This window comes from Mastigoproctus giganteus, chromosome 4 (assembly GCF_048544385.1).
Source record: "Mastigoproctus giganteus isolate SK-2022 chromosome 4, ASM4854438v1, whole genome shotgun sequence".
NCBI classification, from domain to species: domain Eukaryota; kingdom Metazoa; phylum Arthropoda; class Arachnida; order Uropygi; family Thelyphonidae; genus Mastigoproctus; species Mastigoproctus giganteus.
Genome location: NC_143578.1, coordinates 73265336 through 73287724, shown reverse-complemented (window position 1 = coordinate 73287724; position 22389 = coordinate 73265336). Strand labels below are relative to the sequence as shown.

General features: G+C 38.5%; 1 protein-coding gene across 1 annotated transcript in view; it reads right to left on the bottom strand.

The window, feature by feature from the left end:
- Positions 1–21698, bottom strand: part of LOC150086833 (polynucleotide 5'-hydroxyl-kinase NOL9) — a 176081-nt gene extending 154383 nt beyond the window's left edge. The window contains exons 1-2 of the mRNA XM_090371608.1: positions 21140–21698; positions 5309–5415 (exon numbers count right to left, since the gene is read on the bottom strand). Of these exons, the coding sequence (XP_090227734.1) occupies positions 5309–5415; positions 21140–21568 (536 nt within the window). The 5' untranslated portion in view covers positions 21569–21698. The remainder of the gene's footprint in view (positions 1–5308; positions 5416–21139) is intronic.
- Positions 21699–22389: the final 691 nt, after the last annotated feature.

Genomic DNA, 22389 nt, shown 5'->3' with positions numbered 1-22389 from the left:
TACACTACAGCATGCGGTCTACTGGCACTACAGCATGCGGTCTACCAAACACTATAGTGCTGGTAGACTACACACTATTTTGAAAATATTCTAATTTTATGTGGTGCAGTATTATGATTAGCATTAGTAGAGGCATTTGATGCAAGAAAGCAAGCTTATGCAGCATCAGCCAAAAAAAAAAAAAAAACCCACTTCCACTTCACCCCTCTGTTCGTTCAAAATACCTGTCCAGCTGAGCCTTAAACTTATTTAGGCTATCACCCTCCACCACAAGGGATGGCAGTCTGTTCCACCAACCAACCACCCGCTGGCTAAAGGCAAATTTCCGCACGTCTATCCTACATCTGTCTTTCCTCAATTTGAATTTATGCCCTCTCAGGTGATTTTTCTGAGCTAGAGGAAGAATCTCATCAGCATTGAGCATGCTTAAACCATTCAAGGCTTTATACACCTCTATCAGATCACCTCGCTGGTGCCTAGTCTCCAGACACTGTAATTTGCAAAACTTAAGCCTTTCTTCGTAAGAGCATCCCTTTGTTCCATTCACTAATCTTGTTGCCCTTCTCTGTACTCGTTCCAGCAGCTCTAATCCTTCTTGAAATGAGGCCTCCAGATCTGTATACAGTACTCTAGGTGTGGCCTGACCATTGCCTTATACAATGGAATAATCACCTCCTTATCCCTGCTGGAAAAATTCCTGTATATCATTGACAATACTCCATGAGCTACTCTTGCAGCCCGTCTGCACTGCTCAGAGAACTTCATATCTGCCTGCACAATCACCCCCAAGTCCCTTTCATTCTCTACCACTGTCAGTGTAGTACCACAGAGTTGATACGTTGCTCTGGGGTTGCTTTTTCCCATGTGTAGTACTTTACATTTGTCAATGTTAAACTTCATTTGCCACCTCTCAGCCCATCTGCTCAACCTTTCCAGATCCTGTTTCAGCAGCATAGTGTCAGTAGTGTCCTTGACAACCCTGCCAACCTTTGTATCGTCTGCAAACTTGGACATTAAGCTTGATATACCATCATCAATATCATTTATAAATACAGAAAACAATAATGGACCCAACACTGAGCCCTGAGGGACTCCACTAATAACATTAGTCCACGATGAGCAGTGTCCATTGATTACCACTCTCTGTCTTCTCCCCCTCAACCACCCCTTTATCCATAGCAGCAATTTGCCTCCAATGTCACACTGCTCCAATTTGTGTAGCAGTCTTCCATGTGCAACAGTATCAAAAGCCTTTCTAAGATCCAAGTATATAATATCAAAGTTATTCCCTGCATCCAGTTCTTTTGTGACTGCATCATAGTATCCAATCAAGTTGGTCAGGCAAGACTTCCCCTTAATAAAACCATGCTGTGTCTGAGCTATAACTGAAGTCTTGTCTAAATGATCCTGCAGTGCTTCTTTAACCAGTGCCTCCATTAATTTTCCTGGAACAGAAGTTAAGCTCACAGGTCTATAATTACTTGTGTCAGCCTTTGATCCTCCTTTGTGAATTGGGGTCACATTTGCACATTTCCAGTCTATGGGTACCTCCCCTGAGTCCAAGGAAGCTCTCATAATTATGGCTAAGGGTTTGCTTACTTCCTTTGCTGCCTCCTTTAATATAACTGGATAGATCCCATCCACCCCGGGTGCCTTTCTTGTGTTTATCTTCAACAGTTTCTCCTCCACTTTACTCCCAGTTATTTCAAGATTCTGTAGCTTACTGCTAGAGTTGAATACACCTCTGGCATTCCCCTTGCTGAATAACTCCTCATGTGTGAATGTCGATGCAAAATATTCATTTAGTTTGTTAGCTACCTGAGCAGGATCATCAACAGTTGACCCATCAATATCAAGTGGACCAATCTGATTCATCCCCTTCCTTCTAGAGTTTACATAAGTAAAGAACTCTTTGCTGTTTTTCTTTGCATCCCTTGCCAAGGATTTCTCATAATCTGCCTTCGCCTGCCTAACCTCCTTTGTAACTTGGTTGCATATCAACTTGTATCTATCATAGGCTTCTGTGTCATGTGTTAATTTGTAAGTATCCCATGCATTTTTCTTCTCTGCCATATGCCTCATTAGTTCATCTGACATCCATTTTGGCCTAAACCTTGAACAATATTTCTTAGTTGGTATGTAAAGCCTAGTAGCTTCCAAGATAAGTTCTTTGAATGCTTCCCATTTTGAATTTGCTGTTGGTAACATCATCAGTTGGTCCCACTGTATAGAATTTAAATACTGTCTCAGTCCATCGTAGTCGCCTTTACGAAAGCAATAACCCTTCCCTTTACCCCTAATGGTAGTTACCTCTTTCAGTAAATCCCACTTCAGCACACTGTGATCACTGCCACCTAGTGGTTCATTTATCTGCAGATTCTTAATGCATGAAGAATCACTGCTGATAATCAAATCAAGAGTATTACTCCGTCTAGTTGCCTCCCGAACATGCTGATGTAGAAAACAATCATCCAATAAATCCACAAAAGCCCTGCTAGTGTGGGAGTAACCAGCCCCCAAATTCCAGTCAATATCTGGGAAATTAAAATCTCCCATTATAAGACTCTCTGATTTACTGGCCCACTCTATTTCCCTGTACAGTTCCTTATTATACTCATCAGAGTCATTAGGCCTATAGCACACTCCTACTCTCAATTTTGATCTCCCAATGCTTATGTCACACCAAACTGACTCAACACTGCACTGTCCGGCGATGTCGACTGGCTTCACTTCCTTGGTTTTTATGTGTTTCTTAACTAATAGCATAACCCCTCCCCCCTTCCTATCCTGTCTATCCTTTCTGTAGACGTTGTACTCCCCAAATTGCATTTCTGCATCCCTTATATCTGTGTGACACCACGTCTCTGATATCCCGACAATATCTGCCTTTGATGTTTTGAGCAATACCTCAAATTCATCAAATTTATTTACTAAACTCCTAGCATTGGTGTACACGTAAGTATACCTGCACCTGTTTCTATTCTTAGCTACTCTAACACAACCCATGTGTTTACTTGTACCGCAATGGCTCCCAGCAGTCTCTGAAATACCATGCATCTTGTTTTTCAGGCTTCTGCTCATTCTAATAGAAGCAGTGCAAGAATCTCTTTCACCTCTGCCAGTGTCTACTGTCAATCTATTGGTCTTTGTCTCCCCCCAAGCTAGCAGTTTTCCGACCCACCTAACACTGCCTCGATAGCATCAGCAAATATTCTTGCACCCTTTCTATTTAAGTGTATCCCATCCCTGTAGAAGCAATCTCTCCTGTTAACAAGTACAGTCCAGGCTGAAAAAAATTCTACCCCTTGAGCCTTGCACAATCTTTCCAGGGCCGAATTGATCGACAAGGCTCTCATCATATACTCCCTCCTATCGTGTCTGGGCAGAATTGCAGACACTTTCAAATTCAACCCTAATTCTCGGCTTTTGTTCAACAGTGACCTGTACTTGTTAAGTAATTCTGCCGGTCTCCTACTCTTAATATCGTTAGTGCCAACGTGTACAACTATATCACCTTTTGTGCCCTTTACGTCATCAACCTTTGCCCCTGGCAGACATACCCTGGTCCTGTTCCACCTATCTTTTTTACAAAGCATGTTCCCCGTTTCCCTGACAATAGAGTCACCAACAACTACTAGTTCCTTCGGGACCAGCGCATTCTGCCTTGGGGGTTGTCTCTGTGTCACGCGATGCCCAAGTGCAAGCTCTGGCGTTGATGTGGGCAGCTGAGAGCTTGATGGGCCCCTCAATTTAGTTTCTTCGAGGGCATCCACCCTGTCCTTCAAGCTCTCATATAGGCCCACAAGAACGCCGAGTTGTTGCCTGATATCGATACACTCCTTGCATCGCGCACACACAAAGACATCCCCCCTTGGCAGTATCATGTCCCGTACCCGATTGCTCTGCAAACATCAAGCAAACAGTGCATTTTATAAGGCTGTGAGTCAGAGGACAACTGCCCTCCTCAGTTCTGCTCTGAGCCACAGCGCTTCCATTGGCTTGAGCCTTTTGCTTTGCTGCTCTGGTCTGAGTCATGATTCTATTAATTTATTAATTAATTATGTTATGTTATTAATTATGTTAAATATAATTAATTATATTACATTTGTAATCTAAGTCGTTATATGTATTTATTTAAACGTACAATTTAACTGCTAATGAAGTTCAACTAACGCTATCTAGTACGGCATACAACTATCGTATCACAATGGCGGGAAAATTACGAATGGCACCGGAGTTGAAACACGTGGAAACCTTTACCGATACTTTTATGCAATTACAAGGCCGAGTAAAGAATAATTACACCAAGTTAATCAGAAAATCACAAAATAATGTTATACTACTAAATTTAAATCAAAAGTTTTAGAAAAACAATAATTTCAAATCAATAAATAAGAAAAATCCACTTAGCGGCTTGGAACACGACCATACAAACAAAGTTATGTACTGAATGATTTTTGATGCGACATTTACACTACCCTAACTGACCCTATATAAGAGGCCTCCATAGTCGAGTGGTCAGGAGCAGGAGTGCAGTAGCACATGCTCTTTGAGTAGACAGGGATTCAAGCTCCCGAATGATAAATACGGTCAATCTGCCATCCCACACTGGACCAGCATGGCAGATTATGGTCCATTTCCCTCAACATGAATTTTTGAGGAGGCTTCCATCCTGCAGTGGGTTGATAATCGCTGCAGTTTACTTTTTTTTAACTGACCCTTATAAAAGGAAAATCAGTTATACTCCAATAAGAAAGGTTAGGTTAGTTTACACCACTAAATTCAGGAAGCTTGATTGAATCCATCCAAAATTTCGTGGCGTAAACTAACCTTTCTTACTGAAATACAACTGATCCTCATTTATAGAGTCAGTTAGGGTAGTGTAAATGTCATATCAAAAATCATTCATCACATTAGAGTATTCTCAAAATAGTGTGCAGTCTACCAGCACTATAGCATTCAACAGACCGCATGCTATAGTGCCGGTAAACTGCACGCTATAGTGCTGGTCGCCCACATGCTGTAGTCTCGCACTATAGTGTCAGGTAGACTGCATGCTATAGTAGTACCCAAAAATAAATCTGCAAATAGGAAACCTGGCAGAAAAAAAAAAAAACTTTTTTAATACCACTGTGAGGTCCAATATTTTTAAAACCATCAAAGGAAAAGTTTAAATTTTGAATTTTTGCTTTTCCTCAAAAGGCACCATTGTCTGCCAATTTTCTTTTTTGTCACTGCAAGGTTGAAATTTTTTTTTTATGTTGATTTGACGCGGTAAAAATTCATAAACAAATATACCATCACTTACAAAACTGATTCTTCCATGTTTTCTTCTGTAAATTCATTTCCATTTTCTATCAGCTTCTCATCCTCTGAATTTAAAGTTGTTAACTGCCTTTCATTTTTTTTACATGACTGAAAAATAAAATTAGAAACAAAATAATAATAATAATAATTTAAAGCTGTAAAGTAGATGCATAATGCACTAGTTATGTTAACCACAGCAATCCAACCTCAATACCTAAAGGGTTAATCTAATTTAACCCTTTCAGCAGTGAGGGTCACACAAAATGATTTTTCATAATAATGGGTTATGTAGAGCAACTCATTTTGTAGAATTATGAAATCTTGTAAAAACGAATATTTGTACACAAATGCTTTGAAATATTAATGTCCTTATTTTGACTTTACTGCTCTAGAGTAAAATTACTGGCAAAAATCCAATCAGAAATTAAAGAACGATTCAACAACTTTCTCTCTATATATATTTATGTATTACTTGATTCAGTTTTATTAAATTCTGGATCTGAATTCAACAAAAATATTTCAATTTCTTTTTAAAGTACAAATCAAACAAATGAGGTCAGCAGCGATATCTTCTCCTATCTTCAAAAGCTATTTTAATGTTGCCATCTATTTACAATTAATCAAAAACCTAGATAAGAGATGGAAAACATGTACCAGAAAAATTAAAACACTCATATTAATCTTCAAAACAAATTTCCAGAGCCCACATGTGACAAAAAATTAGAACAACATGAAACATCATGTAAAGTTAATTTAACTTAACATGATGATTGCTGGAGAAGGTATTACTATAATTTGATAATACATAATTTATATACAGGTGTCTCAAAAATATTGGTACAGAGTACTACATTACCTAAAGTGTACGGACACATCTGCACGAAGCTCCACTTGATGTAAACGGCGGACGACGATATTGCGTGATCTTCGATTTAGGCAAGTATTACAACATGGATTTTTCAGGTTTGAAGAGTATCACAAATGAAGGTAAGTAAATTAAGTCGGGCAAGAATAGTTTTTGTGATTGTATTTGCCTATTTTTGCTCTTCTGAGAGTGTTTTTGCTCAGCGCGATTGCTACAGCTTCAGCAGTAGCGAGCCCACTGTGTGGAGTCAACACCCGTCAATCAGTGCCATGTCGGTGAGTATAGAGAAGGTGCACCATATACTAAATCTTAGCCCTGATCTCTAGTGGGCCTACTCTGGAAATAAGTACCTCACACCACTACTTAAAATGTCAGAAATTGACTTATTACTACGAAAGTGAATTTAATGCAGAAATTATGGCTGAAAAATCAAATGACAAAATTCTGGACAATGACTTAAAAGACTCCTCTGAAAATGAAGCTAGAGTGCTCAGGGAGAAAGCCCCTGTTAATGAGGAAAATGGTAATGAATTGGATAGCTGGCCTCCTCGGTATTAAGAAAGGCAGGAAAGGAAAAAAAAATCAAGAAACTATAGAAATTCCAGAGATGCAACAAAAGACAGAAGAAGAACTAAAACTAGACTACCTAACAAATTTGACTGACCCTATCAAACAGGCAAAGGAAACCAGAGTGTATCTAGAAGAATATATGCACAAGCAAACCAACAGGATTACTTTTGCAATTAGGCTGCAGATAGTGAACTGTTGGTCACTGCTTGAGCAGCGCCTGATTGAATTAAACACAGAGAACCAAGTGTTAAAATCAAAATTAGAGGTTACAACTGAGGAGAACAACTATAAAACGATGAACACATTAACCTATGCCCAATGTGCAAAGATTAATGGCAAACAGGACATAACTAAAGCAAAACAAATAGCTACTAAGCAACCTAATATGAACAAGGAAAGCAACATTATTACATAAAACCAGTGAGGCAGTTAAGGAAAAAGTGGTAACAAAGTTGAGCCCTCATCTGAGAGAAATAAAGATAAACAACATGCGGAAAATCAGGAATAATGGAGTCCTGATCGAGGTAGCAAGCAAAGAAGATCTAAGAAAAATAGAAAACATCCTGAGATGGAAAAACTGGGCTTACTCCTTGAAAAACCAAAAGGGAAAAACCCTAATATTATAATCTTTGATGTACTTGTGTTAGTAATAGAAAAAGAATTCATGATGGATATCTACTTCAAAAACTTTAACAATGAAATGACAACAGATGAATTTGCTGCTGAATTCCTGCTGAAAAGAGCAACAAAAAACAAAAGGAATGGACAACTCAACATAATTGCAGAAATTACACCAAAAATTTGGAAGGTATTGCAGGGACAACAGAGAATCTATGCTGGCTGGACCAGTCATAGATTTGCTTTAACTGCCATAAATATGGTCACATTTCCAGAGACTGCAGTCAGAAAGAACCTGTTTGTGGTCACTGTGCAGTAACTGGCCATGATTACAAAAATTGAAAAAATAAGTCTCAGCAGCCAAAATGTGCTACCAGCACGGCTGACTGACTATACACACAGTATCAGGGATGATAAATGCCCCGGTTATAAAAAAATGGCAAAACTTATTTGATCTAGGACCAACTATGGGCCAGATTGAAAACGTAAATGTGACTAGGGCTCTAAATCTCATCCAATCGAATGCTCAAAGAGCAAGAGCCATTGTAGATCAGATCAAACTCAAATTGGACTATAACTCCAGGAACCCTACACACATGTTGGTAGGGTTCAGGGATATCCAAGAGGCTATAAAATAATAGAATACACCTTAGGTGTCCCCTCTACAGCAATAGTAGTTAAAAATACTGACCTTACAGTCACAAAGGTGGGTCACCTCTGCTCCCCAGTGGGAGTGTATGCCCATATCACTAGGGCAGTTTTACATCATTTCACTATATTCCAGACTAGGTGAAGATATAAATCCAACTATTGAATACCTACAAGTAGTCACAAACTTGCTACCTACTGCAAATATCATAGTGTGTTCTGATGTCAACTGCCGGTCAGCCTTATGGCATAGTCGCATGGAAGACAGAGCAGGCACACACACACAATGCAGAAGCAGGCACAGACCCTTTCAAGTGCTAAACCAAACAAATAACATCCCAACTTTTAGCAGTACCATGTGGGAGAGTGACATTGATGTTACTCTTGCCACCAATTCAATAGCTTATAAAATCACAGACTGGTGTGTCCAGCCAGCCTGGACCACATCAGGTCACAGAGCCATTTCCTTCAAACTAAACAGGCATTACAAACAACCCAACACTCCCTGTTGGATATTTATTTATTTATTTATTTTGTATGATGTGATCAATACACGAAGGAACTAGTTTTTTCTTGCTTCCTTCGTGTATCATGGCCGGGATATCCAACCAACCGGTTGGTTCGGCACCATCGTGATATCCAGCTCGAGGCGGGAATCGAACCCACGACCTTTGGGTTGCCAGGCAGGCACTTTACCTACCTGGCTAGCCCGATCGGCCCTGTTGGATATCAAAAGGTATAACCTTAAAATGGCAAACTGGCAGATTTTTGCAGAACATACAGCAGCTGAGCTGCAAAAACAGGAAAATGAGTGGTCTAGATCAGGCAATTGTAGCCCGGACGAGCAAACACTGACTATGAAAAACATTTTAACAAAAACAGCAACCCTGTCTATCCCACGGAAAAAACCGAGGAAGCAGACAGTTCCTTGGTGGTGCCCCGAACTAACTATACTCAGAAGTAGGGTACACCAGGCGAGGAGACATTTTCAAAGAGCCAGAACATCTTGGCCACAAAATGAGGTGGATGCAGTGAGAGATTCTTATAGAACTCTCAGGAATCAGTATACAGCCCTCATAAGAGATAAAAAAAAAAAAAAGAAATGCTGGAAGCATTTGGTGGGTACTACTGGAAACAATAACCCTTGGGGAGCAGAATAGTGGCCAACAAGCTGCCAAGAGGAGATGTCTTAGAAACTACTGTCAAACCAGGTGGAACTCCAACCCTGTGTTGGGTGGATTCTGTAAATAACATTCTAGACAGTATCATTCAGACTGAAACTGGGAATCATTCCCCCACCCAGCTAGACATTATAAAAGAAAACACTGAATATGACAATGCCAATACTGAACCTCTTTTCACTACACAAGACTTTGAAATAGCACTATCTAAAACAAAAAACAATAAATGCCCACGTTTTGATCTCTTAGAGGTTGAAATTATCAAAAAATCAGGGGAAATAGCACCAGATAAATTAATAGCACTATATAATAACTGTATGATAGAAGGTATATTCCCAAAAATATTGAAACAAGCTGTGTTAAGATTAATTGATCCCAAATCATATAGACCAACAGCCCTACTCCCTGTACTAGGGAAAATATATAGCAGATTAGCTCAATATTACACAGAAGCAGGTTTGCATTCCAACAATCAGTACGGTTTTAAGCAGGGCAATTCTATGGAGGATGCCATGCGCCACCTACTGACAACAGTTAAAAACACAGAGGAGATAGTCAATCTCCATTGACTTTGCTGGGGCATTTAACTCACTCTGGTGGCCTAGCGTCCTTAGGAGATTTTGCCAGGCAAATGCCCCACAAAACCTCTATAAGTAATAAACAGCTACCTTACAGACAGAAGTGTCTCAGTACACACAAGGTTCCAGGAATTGACACACCCTGTGAATAAAGGCTGCCTGCAGGGTTCAATTCTTGGCCCTTTCTTTTGGAACATTGTTCTGGACAAATTTCTGGCCTTGGATCTGGGCCCCGTGGAAAGGCTGGCCTTTGCAGATGACATGATTTTCCTTGTAAAAGGTAACTCACGAGTGGTTGTAGAGCAAAGGTCAAATGCCGGCCTCTTGCAGCTGCAGGAGTGGGCACAAATGCACATGCTCAAAATATCGCCTGAAAAAAACCAAACAAATACTTCTAAAAGGCAATTTGGACATAAGATGAAGTCCACAAATCAAAATTAACACAACCACTATAAAAATGGTAACAGAACTAAAATATCTTGGAGTGGTCTTTGATTCAAAATTAACTTTTTACCACCATTTGATCTACTTGGCGAAGAAACTAAGAAATTATGCAGGTATGATTGCCAGGATCAGTCGAGCAGACTGGGGACTCAAAAGAAAGACCCAGGCAATCATATACCATGCAATGTTCCTACCTGTTATCACCTATGGAGCCGGTGCGTGGTTCATCCGCTCGGCCATAGTAAGAAATAGGAATAAATTAGAATCGATACAAAGGACAATACTACTCACTATTACCAGAGCATGTCACACAGTAAGCACACTTGCACTACAGTTGCTGGCCGGAACTCTCCCACTTTACCTGGAAGTAGCCAAAAGAGGCTTATATCATAGATTTAAAAAGGCCATACCCATAGAATTTCTGGGGATAGCCCTTGATACAACCAACACCTTTAATGATGAAAGAAAAAGAATAGCCACAAAGCTCCATGAGCAATGGCAAACAAAGTGGGAGCAGGAAACCAGAGGTCTGGTTACCAAACAGTTTCTGCCATGGGTGTCAATGGTTAGCCCAAAGCCACCTAATTGATATGCCCCTGGACTTTTTACAACATTTATATTGACAAGTCACGGCTCTCTAAAGGCGAAACTAACCTCCTTAGGCCTGACCGATGACCCAAACTGCATCTGTAGTGAAAGTGAAGACTGGGCACACATTCTATATGAATGTATAATATATGACATCCCCAGAACAGAGCTAATAGCACAGATTGGTTCCCTTCCCAGGGGAGAATATCTGTTCATCATAGAAGAGCAAAATTATAAAGCTTTTACATCTTTCAAAAAGAAAGTATTTGAAATGCGCAGAGCAATCCAAAGAATGGCAATTCAGCCCCCCAGCAATTAAACAATAATCAATAGTAAAATTGCCCAAGTTTCCCACCACGCCTAGATGATGACTGCAGTATTCTGCACTCTGACAGAAACCTAACATAACAAAACTCCCCAGGATTACCCTGCCATGTGTAGGAACCTGGGGCCCCACACCAAATAAGTAACCATGTAGGGGAGGGAGATGTATAGGCAGCCAGGGAAGCAGATTAACTGAAAAATATCAGTAAGCTAGTAGCAAGGGGATGCAATGTAGAATGAAAGATAGAATGAATAGGCTGGGCACTGAGTGAACTAGGAATTATGGTAAAAGGGAATAAATGGCAGTTTTGGTGAAAGAAAGAGTGACCTACCATGAGGGAAAGAGAGAGTAAATGGGAATGAGTGGAAGAGCAAATGTAATTGGCAGAAAGAATACAAAGTTAAAAATAACTTACGTTACTTTATATATACTGTGCTAACAAACATTTACTAACCACATAAACACTATCACTGCATTCTCCCCTGGCCTGCAAAAAAAAAAAAAAACTTGGGCTAGGCCTGCACCACAACTGAAGAATAACAGTAAGTTGAGGTGCCCAGAGAGTGCAGTGCAGAAAATAAGAATCGAATAAATGAGATGAGAGCTAGAAAAATGAATAAAAGTGTAAGCGTGTGAGAAAAAGAACACAAACCATAAATGCTACAGTTAAGTACACACAACCCTAGTTTTAATTAGTATTTAAATTTACACTATACATCATTGCATCCCTCCCTGGTGTGTGAGAAAAAGATGAACGAGTTGAGTGAAAAAAAAAAATATATATATATAATAAAAAAACTTGGAAAAAAAGTTATAAAATAAGAAAAAAGTATAAAAAAATAAAAATAAATAAATAAAAAAAATAATAAAAATAAAAAAATAAATAAAAAATAATAAAAATAAAAAAATAAATAAAAAATAATAATAAAAATAAAAAAAATAATAAATAAAAAAGAATGCAGATTACGAATGAAGTAAATGTGTGTCTCTCCCACATTCTCGCCTGGCGGGTTCCCCACTGCCAGCTAACAGGATGGGCAGCTTGACCTTCATACCGGATTCGACACTGCATGGACATGACACCAACGAAGACATTCTGTGGCTTTGCTGCCAACACGCCATTGGCGATCTGAACTGGGTACTCTAACCTGGTTCCCTTTAAAACCCCATCACAAGGCAGGGGAAGGAGGAGACGGATCTCTGTCTCCTCTCCTCCCTGCCTACCCCTCATACTTCGCCTGGTGGGGCTCGTCTCCACTGGTATAAAATGAAAAAGACCTGGGAGTAATTGTGCAGTCAGATATGAAGTTTTCTGAGCAATGCAGACAGGCTGCGAGGGCAGGTCATGGGGTTTTGTCAATGATATATAGGAATTTTGCTAACAGGGAAAAAGAGGTGATTGTCCCTCTGTATAAGGCAATGGTCAGACCATGCCTTGAGTACTGCGTACAGGTCTGGGGGCCTCATTTTAGGAAGGAAATAGATTTGCTTGAGCATGTACAGAGAAGGGCAACAAGATTGGTGAGGGGAATGAGGGGATCCTCTTACCAAGAGAGGCTTAAGTTCTGCAAGTTGCAGTGGCTGGAGACTAGGCACCTGCACGGTGATCTGATTGAGGTGTATAAGGCCTTTAATGGGTTGAGCACGACGAATTCTGATGGGATCTTTCCACTTGTTCAGATTACGAACCTAAGGGGGCATAAATTCAAATTAAGAAAAGACAGATATAGAATAGATGTGCAGAAATTTGCCTTTAACCAGCGGGTGGTTAATTGCTGGAACAAACTTCCATCTGTCGTTGTGGAAGTTGATAGGTTAAATAAATTTAAGGAGGAACTGGACAGGCATTTGGAGGGAATGGTGTGATTTTTTTTTTTTTTTTGGCTGATGCTGCATAAGCTCATACACTTGCTTTCTTGCATCACATGCCACTACTACTACCTCTTTGGGGATGCCTACTCTATTGTCCCTATTCTTCCATCTGTTTTCCCCCAGTCTTCAGTCCCCCCCTCTCACTAAATCAACCGAGTACACCCTTAACAATGGCACCAAATTCTAAACAACGTCTAAATTCTACCGGTTTCGGGTAAATCTCTAAGACAACTAACACTATTAGTTTCTATCTAAATTTAATAACATCAAAATTTTGCCCGACCTATTAGGCCTTTAACACATCTCTTTAGCGTTCAACCCCAACCAGTGATTTCCTAACAGCAATCCCATTAAGCATTAATGTCAAACGCATAAATTTTTTTTTTTTTTAGGTCCTTGCCACTGAAATCCCAGGATACTAGGTGGCAGGACCTGGCAGAGCAATTTGTTGTGATACTGGATACACCCAGCTAGCCTCCATGTGGCAAGGTATGGGCAATGTCGGGCTCCACTAGGGGCCTGGCAGCCAATAAGCCGGACAAACAATGGGCACAACATATCACACTGCACAGACACAGCCCACACACTTTCAAGTCTCTGGCTTGTCAGTGTACTGTCCTCAGTACAGCAAAACACACACAGAGATGGGAGAAATCCCAGGTGCCATCTGACACGAAAATATATATATATATTGGTACAAACGTTTAGGAGAGGTAGGTAACATCTAAAGGAATGTGAATCGCATAGGAACCCATAACCGGAAACGTCACGGGACGGTAATAGCAGAGGTACGGTACAAGAAGCAGTACATGACACAAGACAGTAATTAGTGGCAAACATTTATTTGACATAATATTAACGATGGAGTACGAGATGGATGCATTTCATGATGTTACAACAGATGCTCGAAGGTTCCACAATGAGATGCAACGCATGTGTGACAACGACGCAGCATGGATTGGCAGGCACGGTCGAACACACCTGGAGTTTCTTTGACAGTAGCAGCAGCGCAGACGAGTCTCACCCCGAGATCCATTTCCATCTCCATAGGCAATTCATACACGATAGATTTGAGGGCCCCCCACAGAAAGAAATCTAGGCTCGATAAATCAGGTGAGTGTGGGGGCCAGGCAACGGGTCCACCACGGCCAATCCGCCGATGCCCAAAACGCCTGTTCAAATGGTCATGAACATACCTTCCGTAATGGGCAGGCGCCCCGTCATGTTGAAACCAAATATTGTGTCTCACATTTGCTGGAACATCGTCAAGTAACCCTGGTAGAACTTGTTCAAGAAAGATGTGATATTTAGCGGAGTTCATGCGGGATGATAACAGGTATGGGCCGACTAAGCAGTCACCGACCATACATGCCCACACATTTATTGCAAAGTGATGTTGTGCCGCATGGGGGTGCACACCGTGTGGATTGTCGTGAGCCCAAACATGACCATTGTGCTGATTGAATAAGCCTTCCCGAGTGAAATAAGTCTCATCCGTGAACAAAACATAGGCTGGAAAATTCAAGTCTTGAACACTTTCTTGGAGAAACCACTGCGCAAAAGCCACACGTGCAGGATTATCTTGGGGGAGCAGTAACTGAACCATTTGGAGATGAAAGGGGTGTAAGGAATCGTCGTGCCAGACACGCTGTACACTGCAATGAGACACTCCTAAGGCAGAGGCAACGGCACGTGTGCTGGTAGTAGGATTATTCTGGACAGCATTCAACACACTTTCTTCCATGGAGGGAGTTTGCATCGAACGTGGTCTGCCCGCACTACTCCTGTTACCTCTAAATGATCCATAATCACACAAATTTTGATGCACATGCACAAACGGTGGTCCGGTACATGTCTGTCTGGAAAGCGTTCTCCATAAATTCGTTGAGCGGCTCGTTCATTGCCCTCTGCTAATCCATACTCTAGGTGCATGTCTGCCAGTTCACAGTTCGTATATCGATGCATGCTCTTCGTGCGGCAACTACTGCTTGAATGAGTAAACCAGAAATTTTCCCTCTCCTCTTGCGAACTGATGAACAGCGCTGTGTACCGACTTAAGGTGACGTTTCTGGTTATGGGTTCCTATGCGATTCACATTCCTTTTGATATTACCTACCTCCCCTAAACGTTTGTACCAATATTTTTGAGACACCCTGTATTATGTTTAACTACCTGCACAGTACATCTGTTTTATTACTTTAAATGACATCTATGTGTGGTACTCTGTTTTATCTGCTGTTGCACTCTGTCTTCTCAACCTGTGATGGAGATGCTTGTTGACATTAGACTTGAATTTCAGATAATTTTTTGGGAAATATATGTGAAGGAGAGCTATTCCAGAGAACAGAAACAGAAGGGAATGTTCATTCTGGGTTTAGAGCAGTGGTGCGCAAACTGTGTGGCATGACCCTTCTGGGGGTCATGGGATAAATTAAAGAGGTCGTGGAAATTTTTAAATAAATTTATTTTTTGTGTACATAAAAGCTAAAAACCTGTTGTTAAAATTACTTTTTCAATACTGTAGGTGTAGAGCCCTTTCTACTCGAACTAAGCCTGAGATACGAATGAACCCTATTTGCCTACCGTGTCGGGAATATGCCTTAATTTGCTCACTCACTGGCTATGGACACACAAAAAGTAGCTGACTAGTGCGACTTCTCAGTATGTATTAATACTTCTCAGTACTACTCAAATACTACTCAATTAATCCTTAAGGTAATCCCTTTAGCTCTTAATTCATGCTTCCTACAGCACAAATTTTCAAATTCCCTATACTGTATATTGTATTGCCTAAAAGCCAGAGGTGCAAATGTGCGGTAGCAGTAAATGTACATAGCAAGTGTGTTGCATGCAAGCTTCATTCTGCTTTGGAATTTGGTGCACTTTCCTTGCTGCAATAAAAATGATTTCAATTATGCACAGAGAAAAGTACAGCAATGATTTAAAACCATTCCTCTGTCCATAGACAGTCTTGCAGTGTATTACAGTTATCGGACAACAAAATTCAGTTTATGTTGTCCGATTCAATTAAATTGATTGAGAGAAGTCCAGTTTTTGCAATACAGTTAGATGAATCCACAGATATTTCAAACCTTGCTCAACTTATTGTATATGTTGGATACTGCTACGAGTGGGATATTTTGGAGGATTTTCTATTTTGCAAAGCTTTGGAAGGAAGAACGACGGGCCAGAAGATTTTTGATGTTATAAATATTTTCTTTCAAACAAATAATCTAACGTGGAACAACTGTTGCAATTTGTACTGATAGCTGCATTAAATAAAAGTTTAAAAGGGAAAGTAAAGTAAATTGCTCCAAATATAGTTTTTAATCACTGCATTATACAGTACATAGGGAAGCACTGGTAGTGAAAGAAATGCAAATTGATTTGCACAAAGTTTTGAAAGATACAGTAAGTGTGATCAACTTTATTGTAAGCAGAAGTTTAAATAGCAGGCTTTTCACTATACTTTGCAATGAAATGAGATTTGCTTATGAAATGCTTCTTTTATATATGAAAGTGGGGTGGTTGTCCACTGGTAAAATGTTACGACTTCTTTTTGGCCTCAAACATGAAGTTTTACTGTTTTTATCAGATACAGATCAGAACCTTGCTCAATTGTTTACAAATCAAAAATGGCTTGGAAAAACTTAGCTACCTTGCTGATATATTTGAAAAACTTAATGATTTAAATTCAAGTCTTCAAGGACAAGGAAAAAATACCATAAATTAAAAATAAACCACCTTTGGAAAACTGAATTTTAGCATAATAATATGTTCCCATGTTTTTTTTCTGATTTTATTAATAGCAATAATATTGACATTTTACAATTTAGAGATATCATTGCCTCCCACCTAATAATGCTAATTAAGAATTTTTCCAAACAATTTAATGTATCTCCAGATAAAAAGTTGTACTGGATTTGTGATCCCTTTGCTTTTGAAATTGCTTCATATCCCAAAATTACCATTGAGCAAAAGGAAGATCTTATCAACCTGTCGTCTGATGAAGCAATAAGCTTCGTCAGATGACAGGTTAATAGGCATTCTCTTTGTGATGAGTATCCACAATAATTAAAATATGACAATACAAAATAGCTAGCTATTTATGTCAGGTTTGTTTCTCAAAATTAAAAGCTATAAAAACAAAACGCTATTTTGTTTTTATAGCTGTTATGACTAGGCTTGATCCAGAAGATGACATGAGATTAGCAATTTCAAATAGGGCATCCAAATATGGACCAAATATTATGGGTTATCCAGGCTCCTTATCATTAATTGTATTGTTTTGTAATTGTTCATTTTTTATTGTCTTATAATCTTAACTGAAGAATAAGATTTTGATTTGTTGTTTTTACTATATTCAATTAAAATATTAAACGATTATTTTAATGTGTAAATTAAAAAGGAAATTTTTTTATTCCTTTCTCAGTAACCAAATGAAATTTTCTGCTACATAATTTATAAAATGCCATTTTTCTTCTCTAAAATATCTTGTCATCCTCCCTCGGAGTTTACATTAAGGGGTCGCAAGAATTTTATATTTAATAAAGGGGGTCGTGAGTGAAATAACTTTGCGCATCACTGGTTTAGAGATTGACAGTGAATGGGCATTGAGTGGTTGCAGCATGTGTTTGGACAGGCTTGGAAGAGAGCAGTGGAATTGCAAGTGCCAATTCAGAAAAACAGTGAAACAGTGCCCACAGATGTATCTATAGAAACCTATGCAATCCTCATTTGGTCTGGCTAACTCGGCAACAATATGAAATAAGCTCATAAAAATACCTTTCATCACTGACAAGATTCAAACTTAGACCTTTTCCACTCCATGTGAGATGGCAATAATTATAACTATTGTGTTATGCACAGGAACTCCATCAATGTGTACAGACTGTTCTCTGTAAATGATTTACAATTTTTAACTTGCATTGTTTCTTAAACAATACTACTCATCACTAGCAGCATGTGTGTGCTTAATGGAGGATTATCTTCCATGTTGGATTTTAGTACCCCAATAAATTTATTCTGATAGTGAAATATACATTGTTATTTACTGTATCAAGAGTCAATCTATGATCAACTTGTAAAATGATTCTTATTCTAAAAATTTAACAATATAAGCAAAGTTCCTTGAGAATATATTTTTCAATCTTATTAGTTGTGTCACTTATTGAGTGACTAGACGAAACACATTTACATTTTGAAAAGTGACCGAGAGCTTGATCAGCCAATCTTTAGCTTGGATCTAATGAAAGTAATGTGTAGTGAATGTTTTTATTTTATTTATTCTTTTAATCATCAAGCTACATATTGTGGTCCAATGACTACGATTTGTTAAAAAAAACTGGAAGTGTTACATCCATAAATTTGATGCTAATTATAATTAGGAAAAATCCTATTAGGGAAATAAAATTCTATGTGGGAGACAATCCTCCATTTCACCCAAACACATACTGCTACTGATGAGTAATATTTTTCAAGAAACAATGCAAGTGAGAAAAAAAAAAAAAAAAAAGCCAGCTGACCCAGTCTGTATCTTTCTGCCAGTTCAGGGTTCATCAAGCTTGACATTTCTCAATGAAATAAGACCGAGAAAAGGACACTCAGTGGGTTTTGAGTCCAAATATACCTCTTAGTTTCTTCTTGTACCTTCACTGTATTGATATTTCTGTTTTGAGTAGAATTTCTGTTTGACTGGAGAACTGAACCAATATTTGTTCACCTCTAATAATATTCTTTTCAGCAAATGCTGTTTTCAGATCCAAATAGTTTTATGAAGTTTGTTGAAAGATAATCAATAGGAGGAGCAAAATTTGGAGTCAAAGGGAACCCCAGATCTTTAGGAGTTTCAACTTCACCAATAAGGATAAAGCTAAAACTCATCATCCAAGAAGACAGTAATGGAGTCACTGGTTAAAGATGCATTGCAGGATCATCTAGACAAGACTGCAGCAATAATTCAGACACAGCATGGGTTTGTTAAGGGAAAGTTTTGTCTGACAAATTTGATTGGATAGTATGATGTGGTTACAAAGGAACTGGATGCAAAAAATAATTTTGATATTATATACTTGGATTTCAGGAAAGCTTTTGACACTGTTGTGCATGGAAGACTACTGTACAAATTGGAGCAGAAGGGTATTAAGGGTAAGTTGCTACAATGGATTAAAGGATGATTGAGTGGGAGAAGACAGAGGGTGGTAATCAATGGGTGCTGTTCTTCGTGGACTAATGTTATTAGTGGAGTCCCACAGGGTTCAGTGTTGGGTCCACTGTTGTTTTGTACATTTATCAATGATATTGATGAAGTTATATCAGGCTTAGTATCAAAGTTTGCAGATGATACAAGGTTGGCAGGGTCGCTGAATTCTGATGGGATTCTTCCACTTGGTCAGATTACAAACCTAAGGGCGCATAAATTGAAAAAGCACAGATGTATGTAGAATAGATGTGCGGAAATTTGCCTTTAGCCAGCGGGTGGTTAATTGCTAGAACAAACTTCCATCTGTCGTTGTGGAAGTTGATGGGTTAAATAAATTTAAGGAGGAACTGGACAAACATTTAGAGGGAATTGTTGTGTAGATTTTTTTTTTTTTTTTTTGGCTGATGCTGCATAAGCTCATACGCTTGTTTTCTTGCATCACATACCACTATTATTACTATTACTATGTCAAAAGGCCTCTTTTTGAAAGAAATTTGAAATGTTCATATTCAGGATTTATTGAAAGATTAAACAGAAAAGACAATCTACAAATTCCTTAGTGGTTTGAAGAGTAAATTTTCTGAAGAAGTCGATGAATCCAAAATTCAAAAAATTTTTTACAATATCAGCATAGGAGATTATGTTGGGGTGGATTTCCTAAAAAGGCTGATAAAAGGATGAGAACAGAAGTGCAGAAAGAGTATCACTCCACTGAATGCCAGATGATAAAGTCAACTTCCTCATACAACCATAACTATCAAACTATTCAATTTTGATTGTTAAGCAGATTAGCAAGAAAATTGAGAATATTCTCAGAAATGAAAAGAAGAGTGTTTAAAAGAGTGAGCAGAGGTGAGTAAACTGCATCAAAAGCAGAACTAATATTATCAGTGTAAATGTCTACTTAACAGTTGTCACTAATATTATCGGTGTAAATAATGTCTACCCAACAGTTGTCATTAAGCATTTTTAGGATGTAGAGGTTTGTGAAAGAGGTTAGTTTCAGTTGAACAACTGGAGATACCATAATGTGAATGATGCATATGCATTGAAAATAGTTGATTAGAAAGGTAATAAACACCATTCATGAAATTTTAAAATAAAGAGGAAATTGTGATGGGGTGGATACCTTTAAGAGGTTTGTGATTTTTGCATTTTGGGAGGAGAAAGAACTTATTCTTTACAAAGTAAGAAATTTAAAATTTTGAGGAGGGAAAACTGGATTCCATCCACTCCAGCTGCCACTTTAATGGGGGTAGAGTCAAGAGTTGAGATGGATATGAACTGCTTTAAAATTACTGGAAGGATGGATATTTTCTTTTGTGATGCAAAAAGAAAATATCCATCCTTCTTAACAACAATCGTGATTCCTCATTATCTTTTCAAAAACAGGTGAAGACATTGTAACGTGCCAGAGATGTCATCACAAAGTAATGATCAGTAAAAATCGAAGTTTCTGAAAAAACCATGACATCGTGGTTCTTTCAAAAAAAATATTGAGAATTCAGTCTGGAGAGTTTTTGAATCAGTTTCTTGCTGAAATACAAATATGACATGTGACAACAAAGTCTTAAAGGATAATGATGACAAAATCCAAGAAGATAATGATTAGAAATTCTCACATGTTTTTGACAAGAAATCAATACGCCTTCATCAGAGTTCAAGATGAGGCTGTAGAAACTTTGGATGACAAATAGCATAAGTTAAACTAATTTAAGTGGAAAATCTACTTAAAATAACAAAATTTACTAGCTTAAACCGTTTGGTGAACTAGCTGAATAAAGATTATGTCTTACACATTAATCAAATCAATGATATTTTCTCTTAGACCAGAACATCAGAATTATAAGGAATGTATAATGCAGTATTTTAAATTAGCAACATTCCCATCTGCATTTTTAAATAGTGAGCTCAGAGGCAACATAATGATTGATAACTTACTTTCTTTATCTTTTTAGTGCTGATTTCTGATCTTACACCATTTTCCAAACATGTCCAATCGTCATTTTCAGAAAAGAGCTCGTTAAAACCCTCCGTCAAAAAGGAAGGAAATCCTTCAGCATCAAGACTATTGGGAGTACTATGGATATCATTAGATAAAAATATCTCTGAAAAACTATCTCCACACTGTTCATCCCAACTATCAACAACTTCAACAAGTTTTCTATTACAATATAATTTTGTATCCTTTCTGAGTTCAGCTACCTCAAACTTCAGAGCATTTCGCTGATTTTTTTTCTGCTTTCTACTTGAACTCTTCACTTGTAATTTTTTGCCTTTTAGAGATTTAGCTTGCTTTACACTCGCTAAACGACCTAAAGTTTTAGGTTCTTTTACAAGTTTCTTACGGTACAGTAGCTTTTTTGCCATTGTTATTCCAGCCTTTCATGAAGTAAGTGGCTGAAAGCTAATAAACTCTAAATTAATCGGGTACAGTTTAAGCCGAATATAAAACCGCACAACAAATTTATTCATTTCATAGATTGTTTCCACTATTCAACCATTGTTCATCTCACGTCTAATCACAATGCCACCTATCAATTTTAAATCTCAAACGAAAAAAAAAAATAATAATAATAATAATAAACACGAAATAATTTCCTTCTATATTCTTTGATAACCGATAGCCAGAAGACTTTATAACTTCATTGTTACCCGAGTAAACTGAACAGCACTCACTTCAAAAAAAGGACTGCTGCGCATTTTTTGTGACAGCGTGCGAAATCTATTTCAGGAGGTTCATAACAGTCACTATGAATTCCAAAACAGAGCCAATCCCAAATTTTCATGTATACAGGGTGTTTCAGTTAAACGTTTCAGAACTTCTAAGAGGGGTAGGGTACATCCTGACAACTCGCAATCATATAGCAATGTGGGGTCGGAAATGCTTTCCTGAAGCGGTGTTGTACACAGAAGCACCATAAAAAGAAAAGAGACCGTAAGTGAGAAATCGTTTTAATAATACATGAAAAGAAGCAAAAGGTACATGGATTAAAGTAAGTGTTCGAAGTTTCTTCCACGGGCTACAATGCACGCCTCACATCTCCGACGCATGGACATCCGAACATTCTGGAATACTCCAGGCAAATTTCGAATTTCTTCGGCAGCTACTGCGATTCTTGCAACCAGCTCCTCAGCATTGTCAACAGGGGTGTCATAAACTAGGGATTTCATATGACCCCAGAAATAAA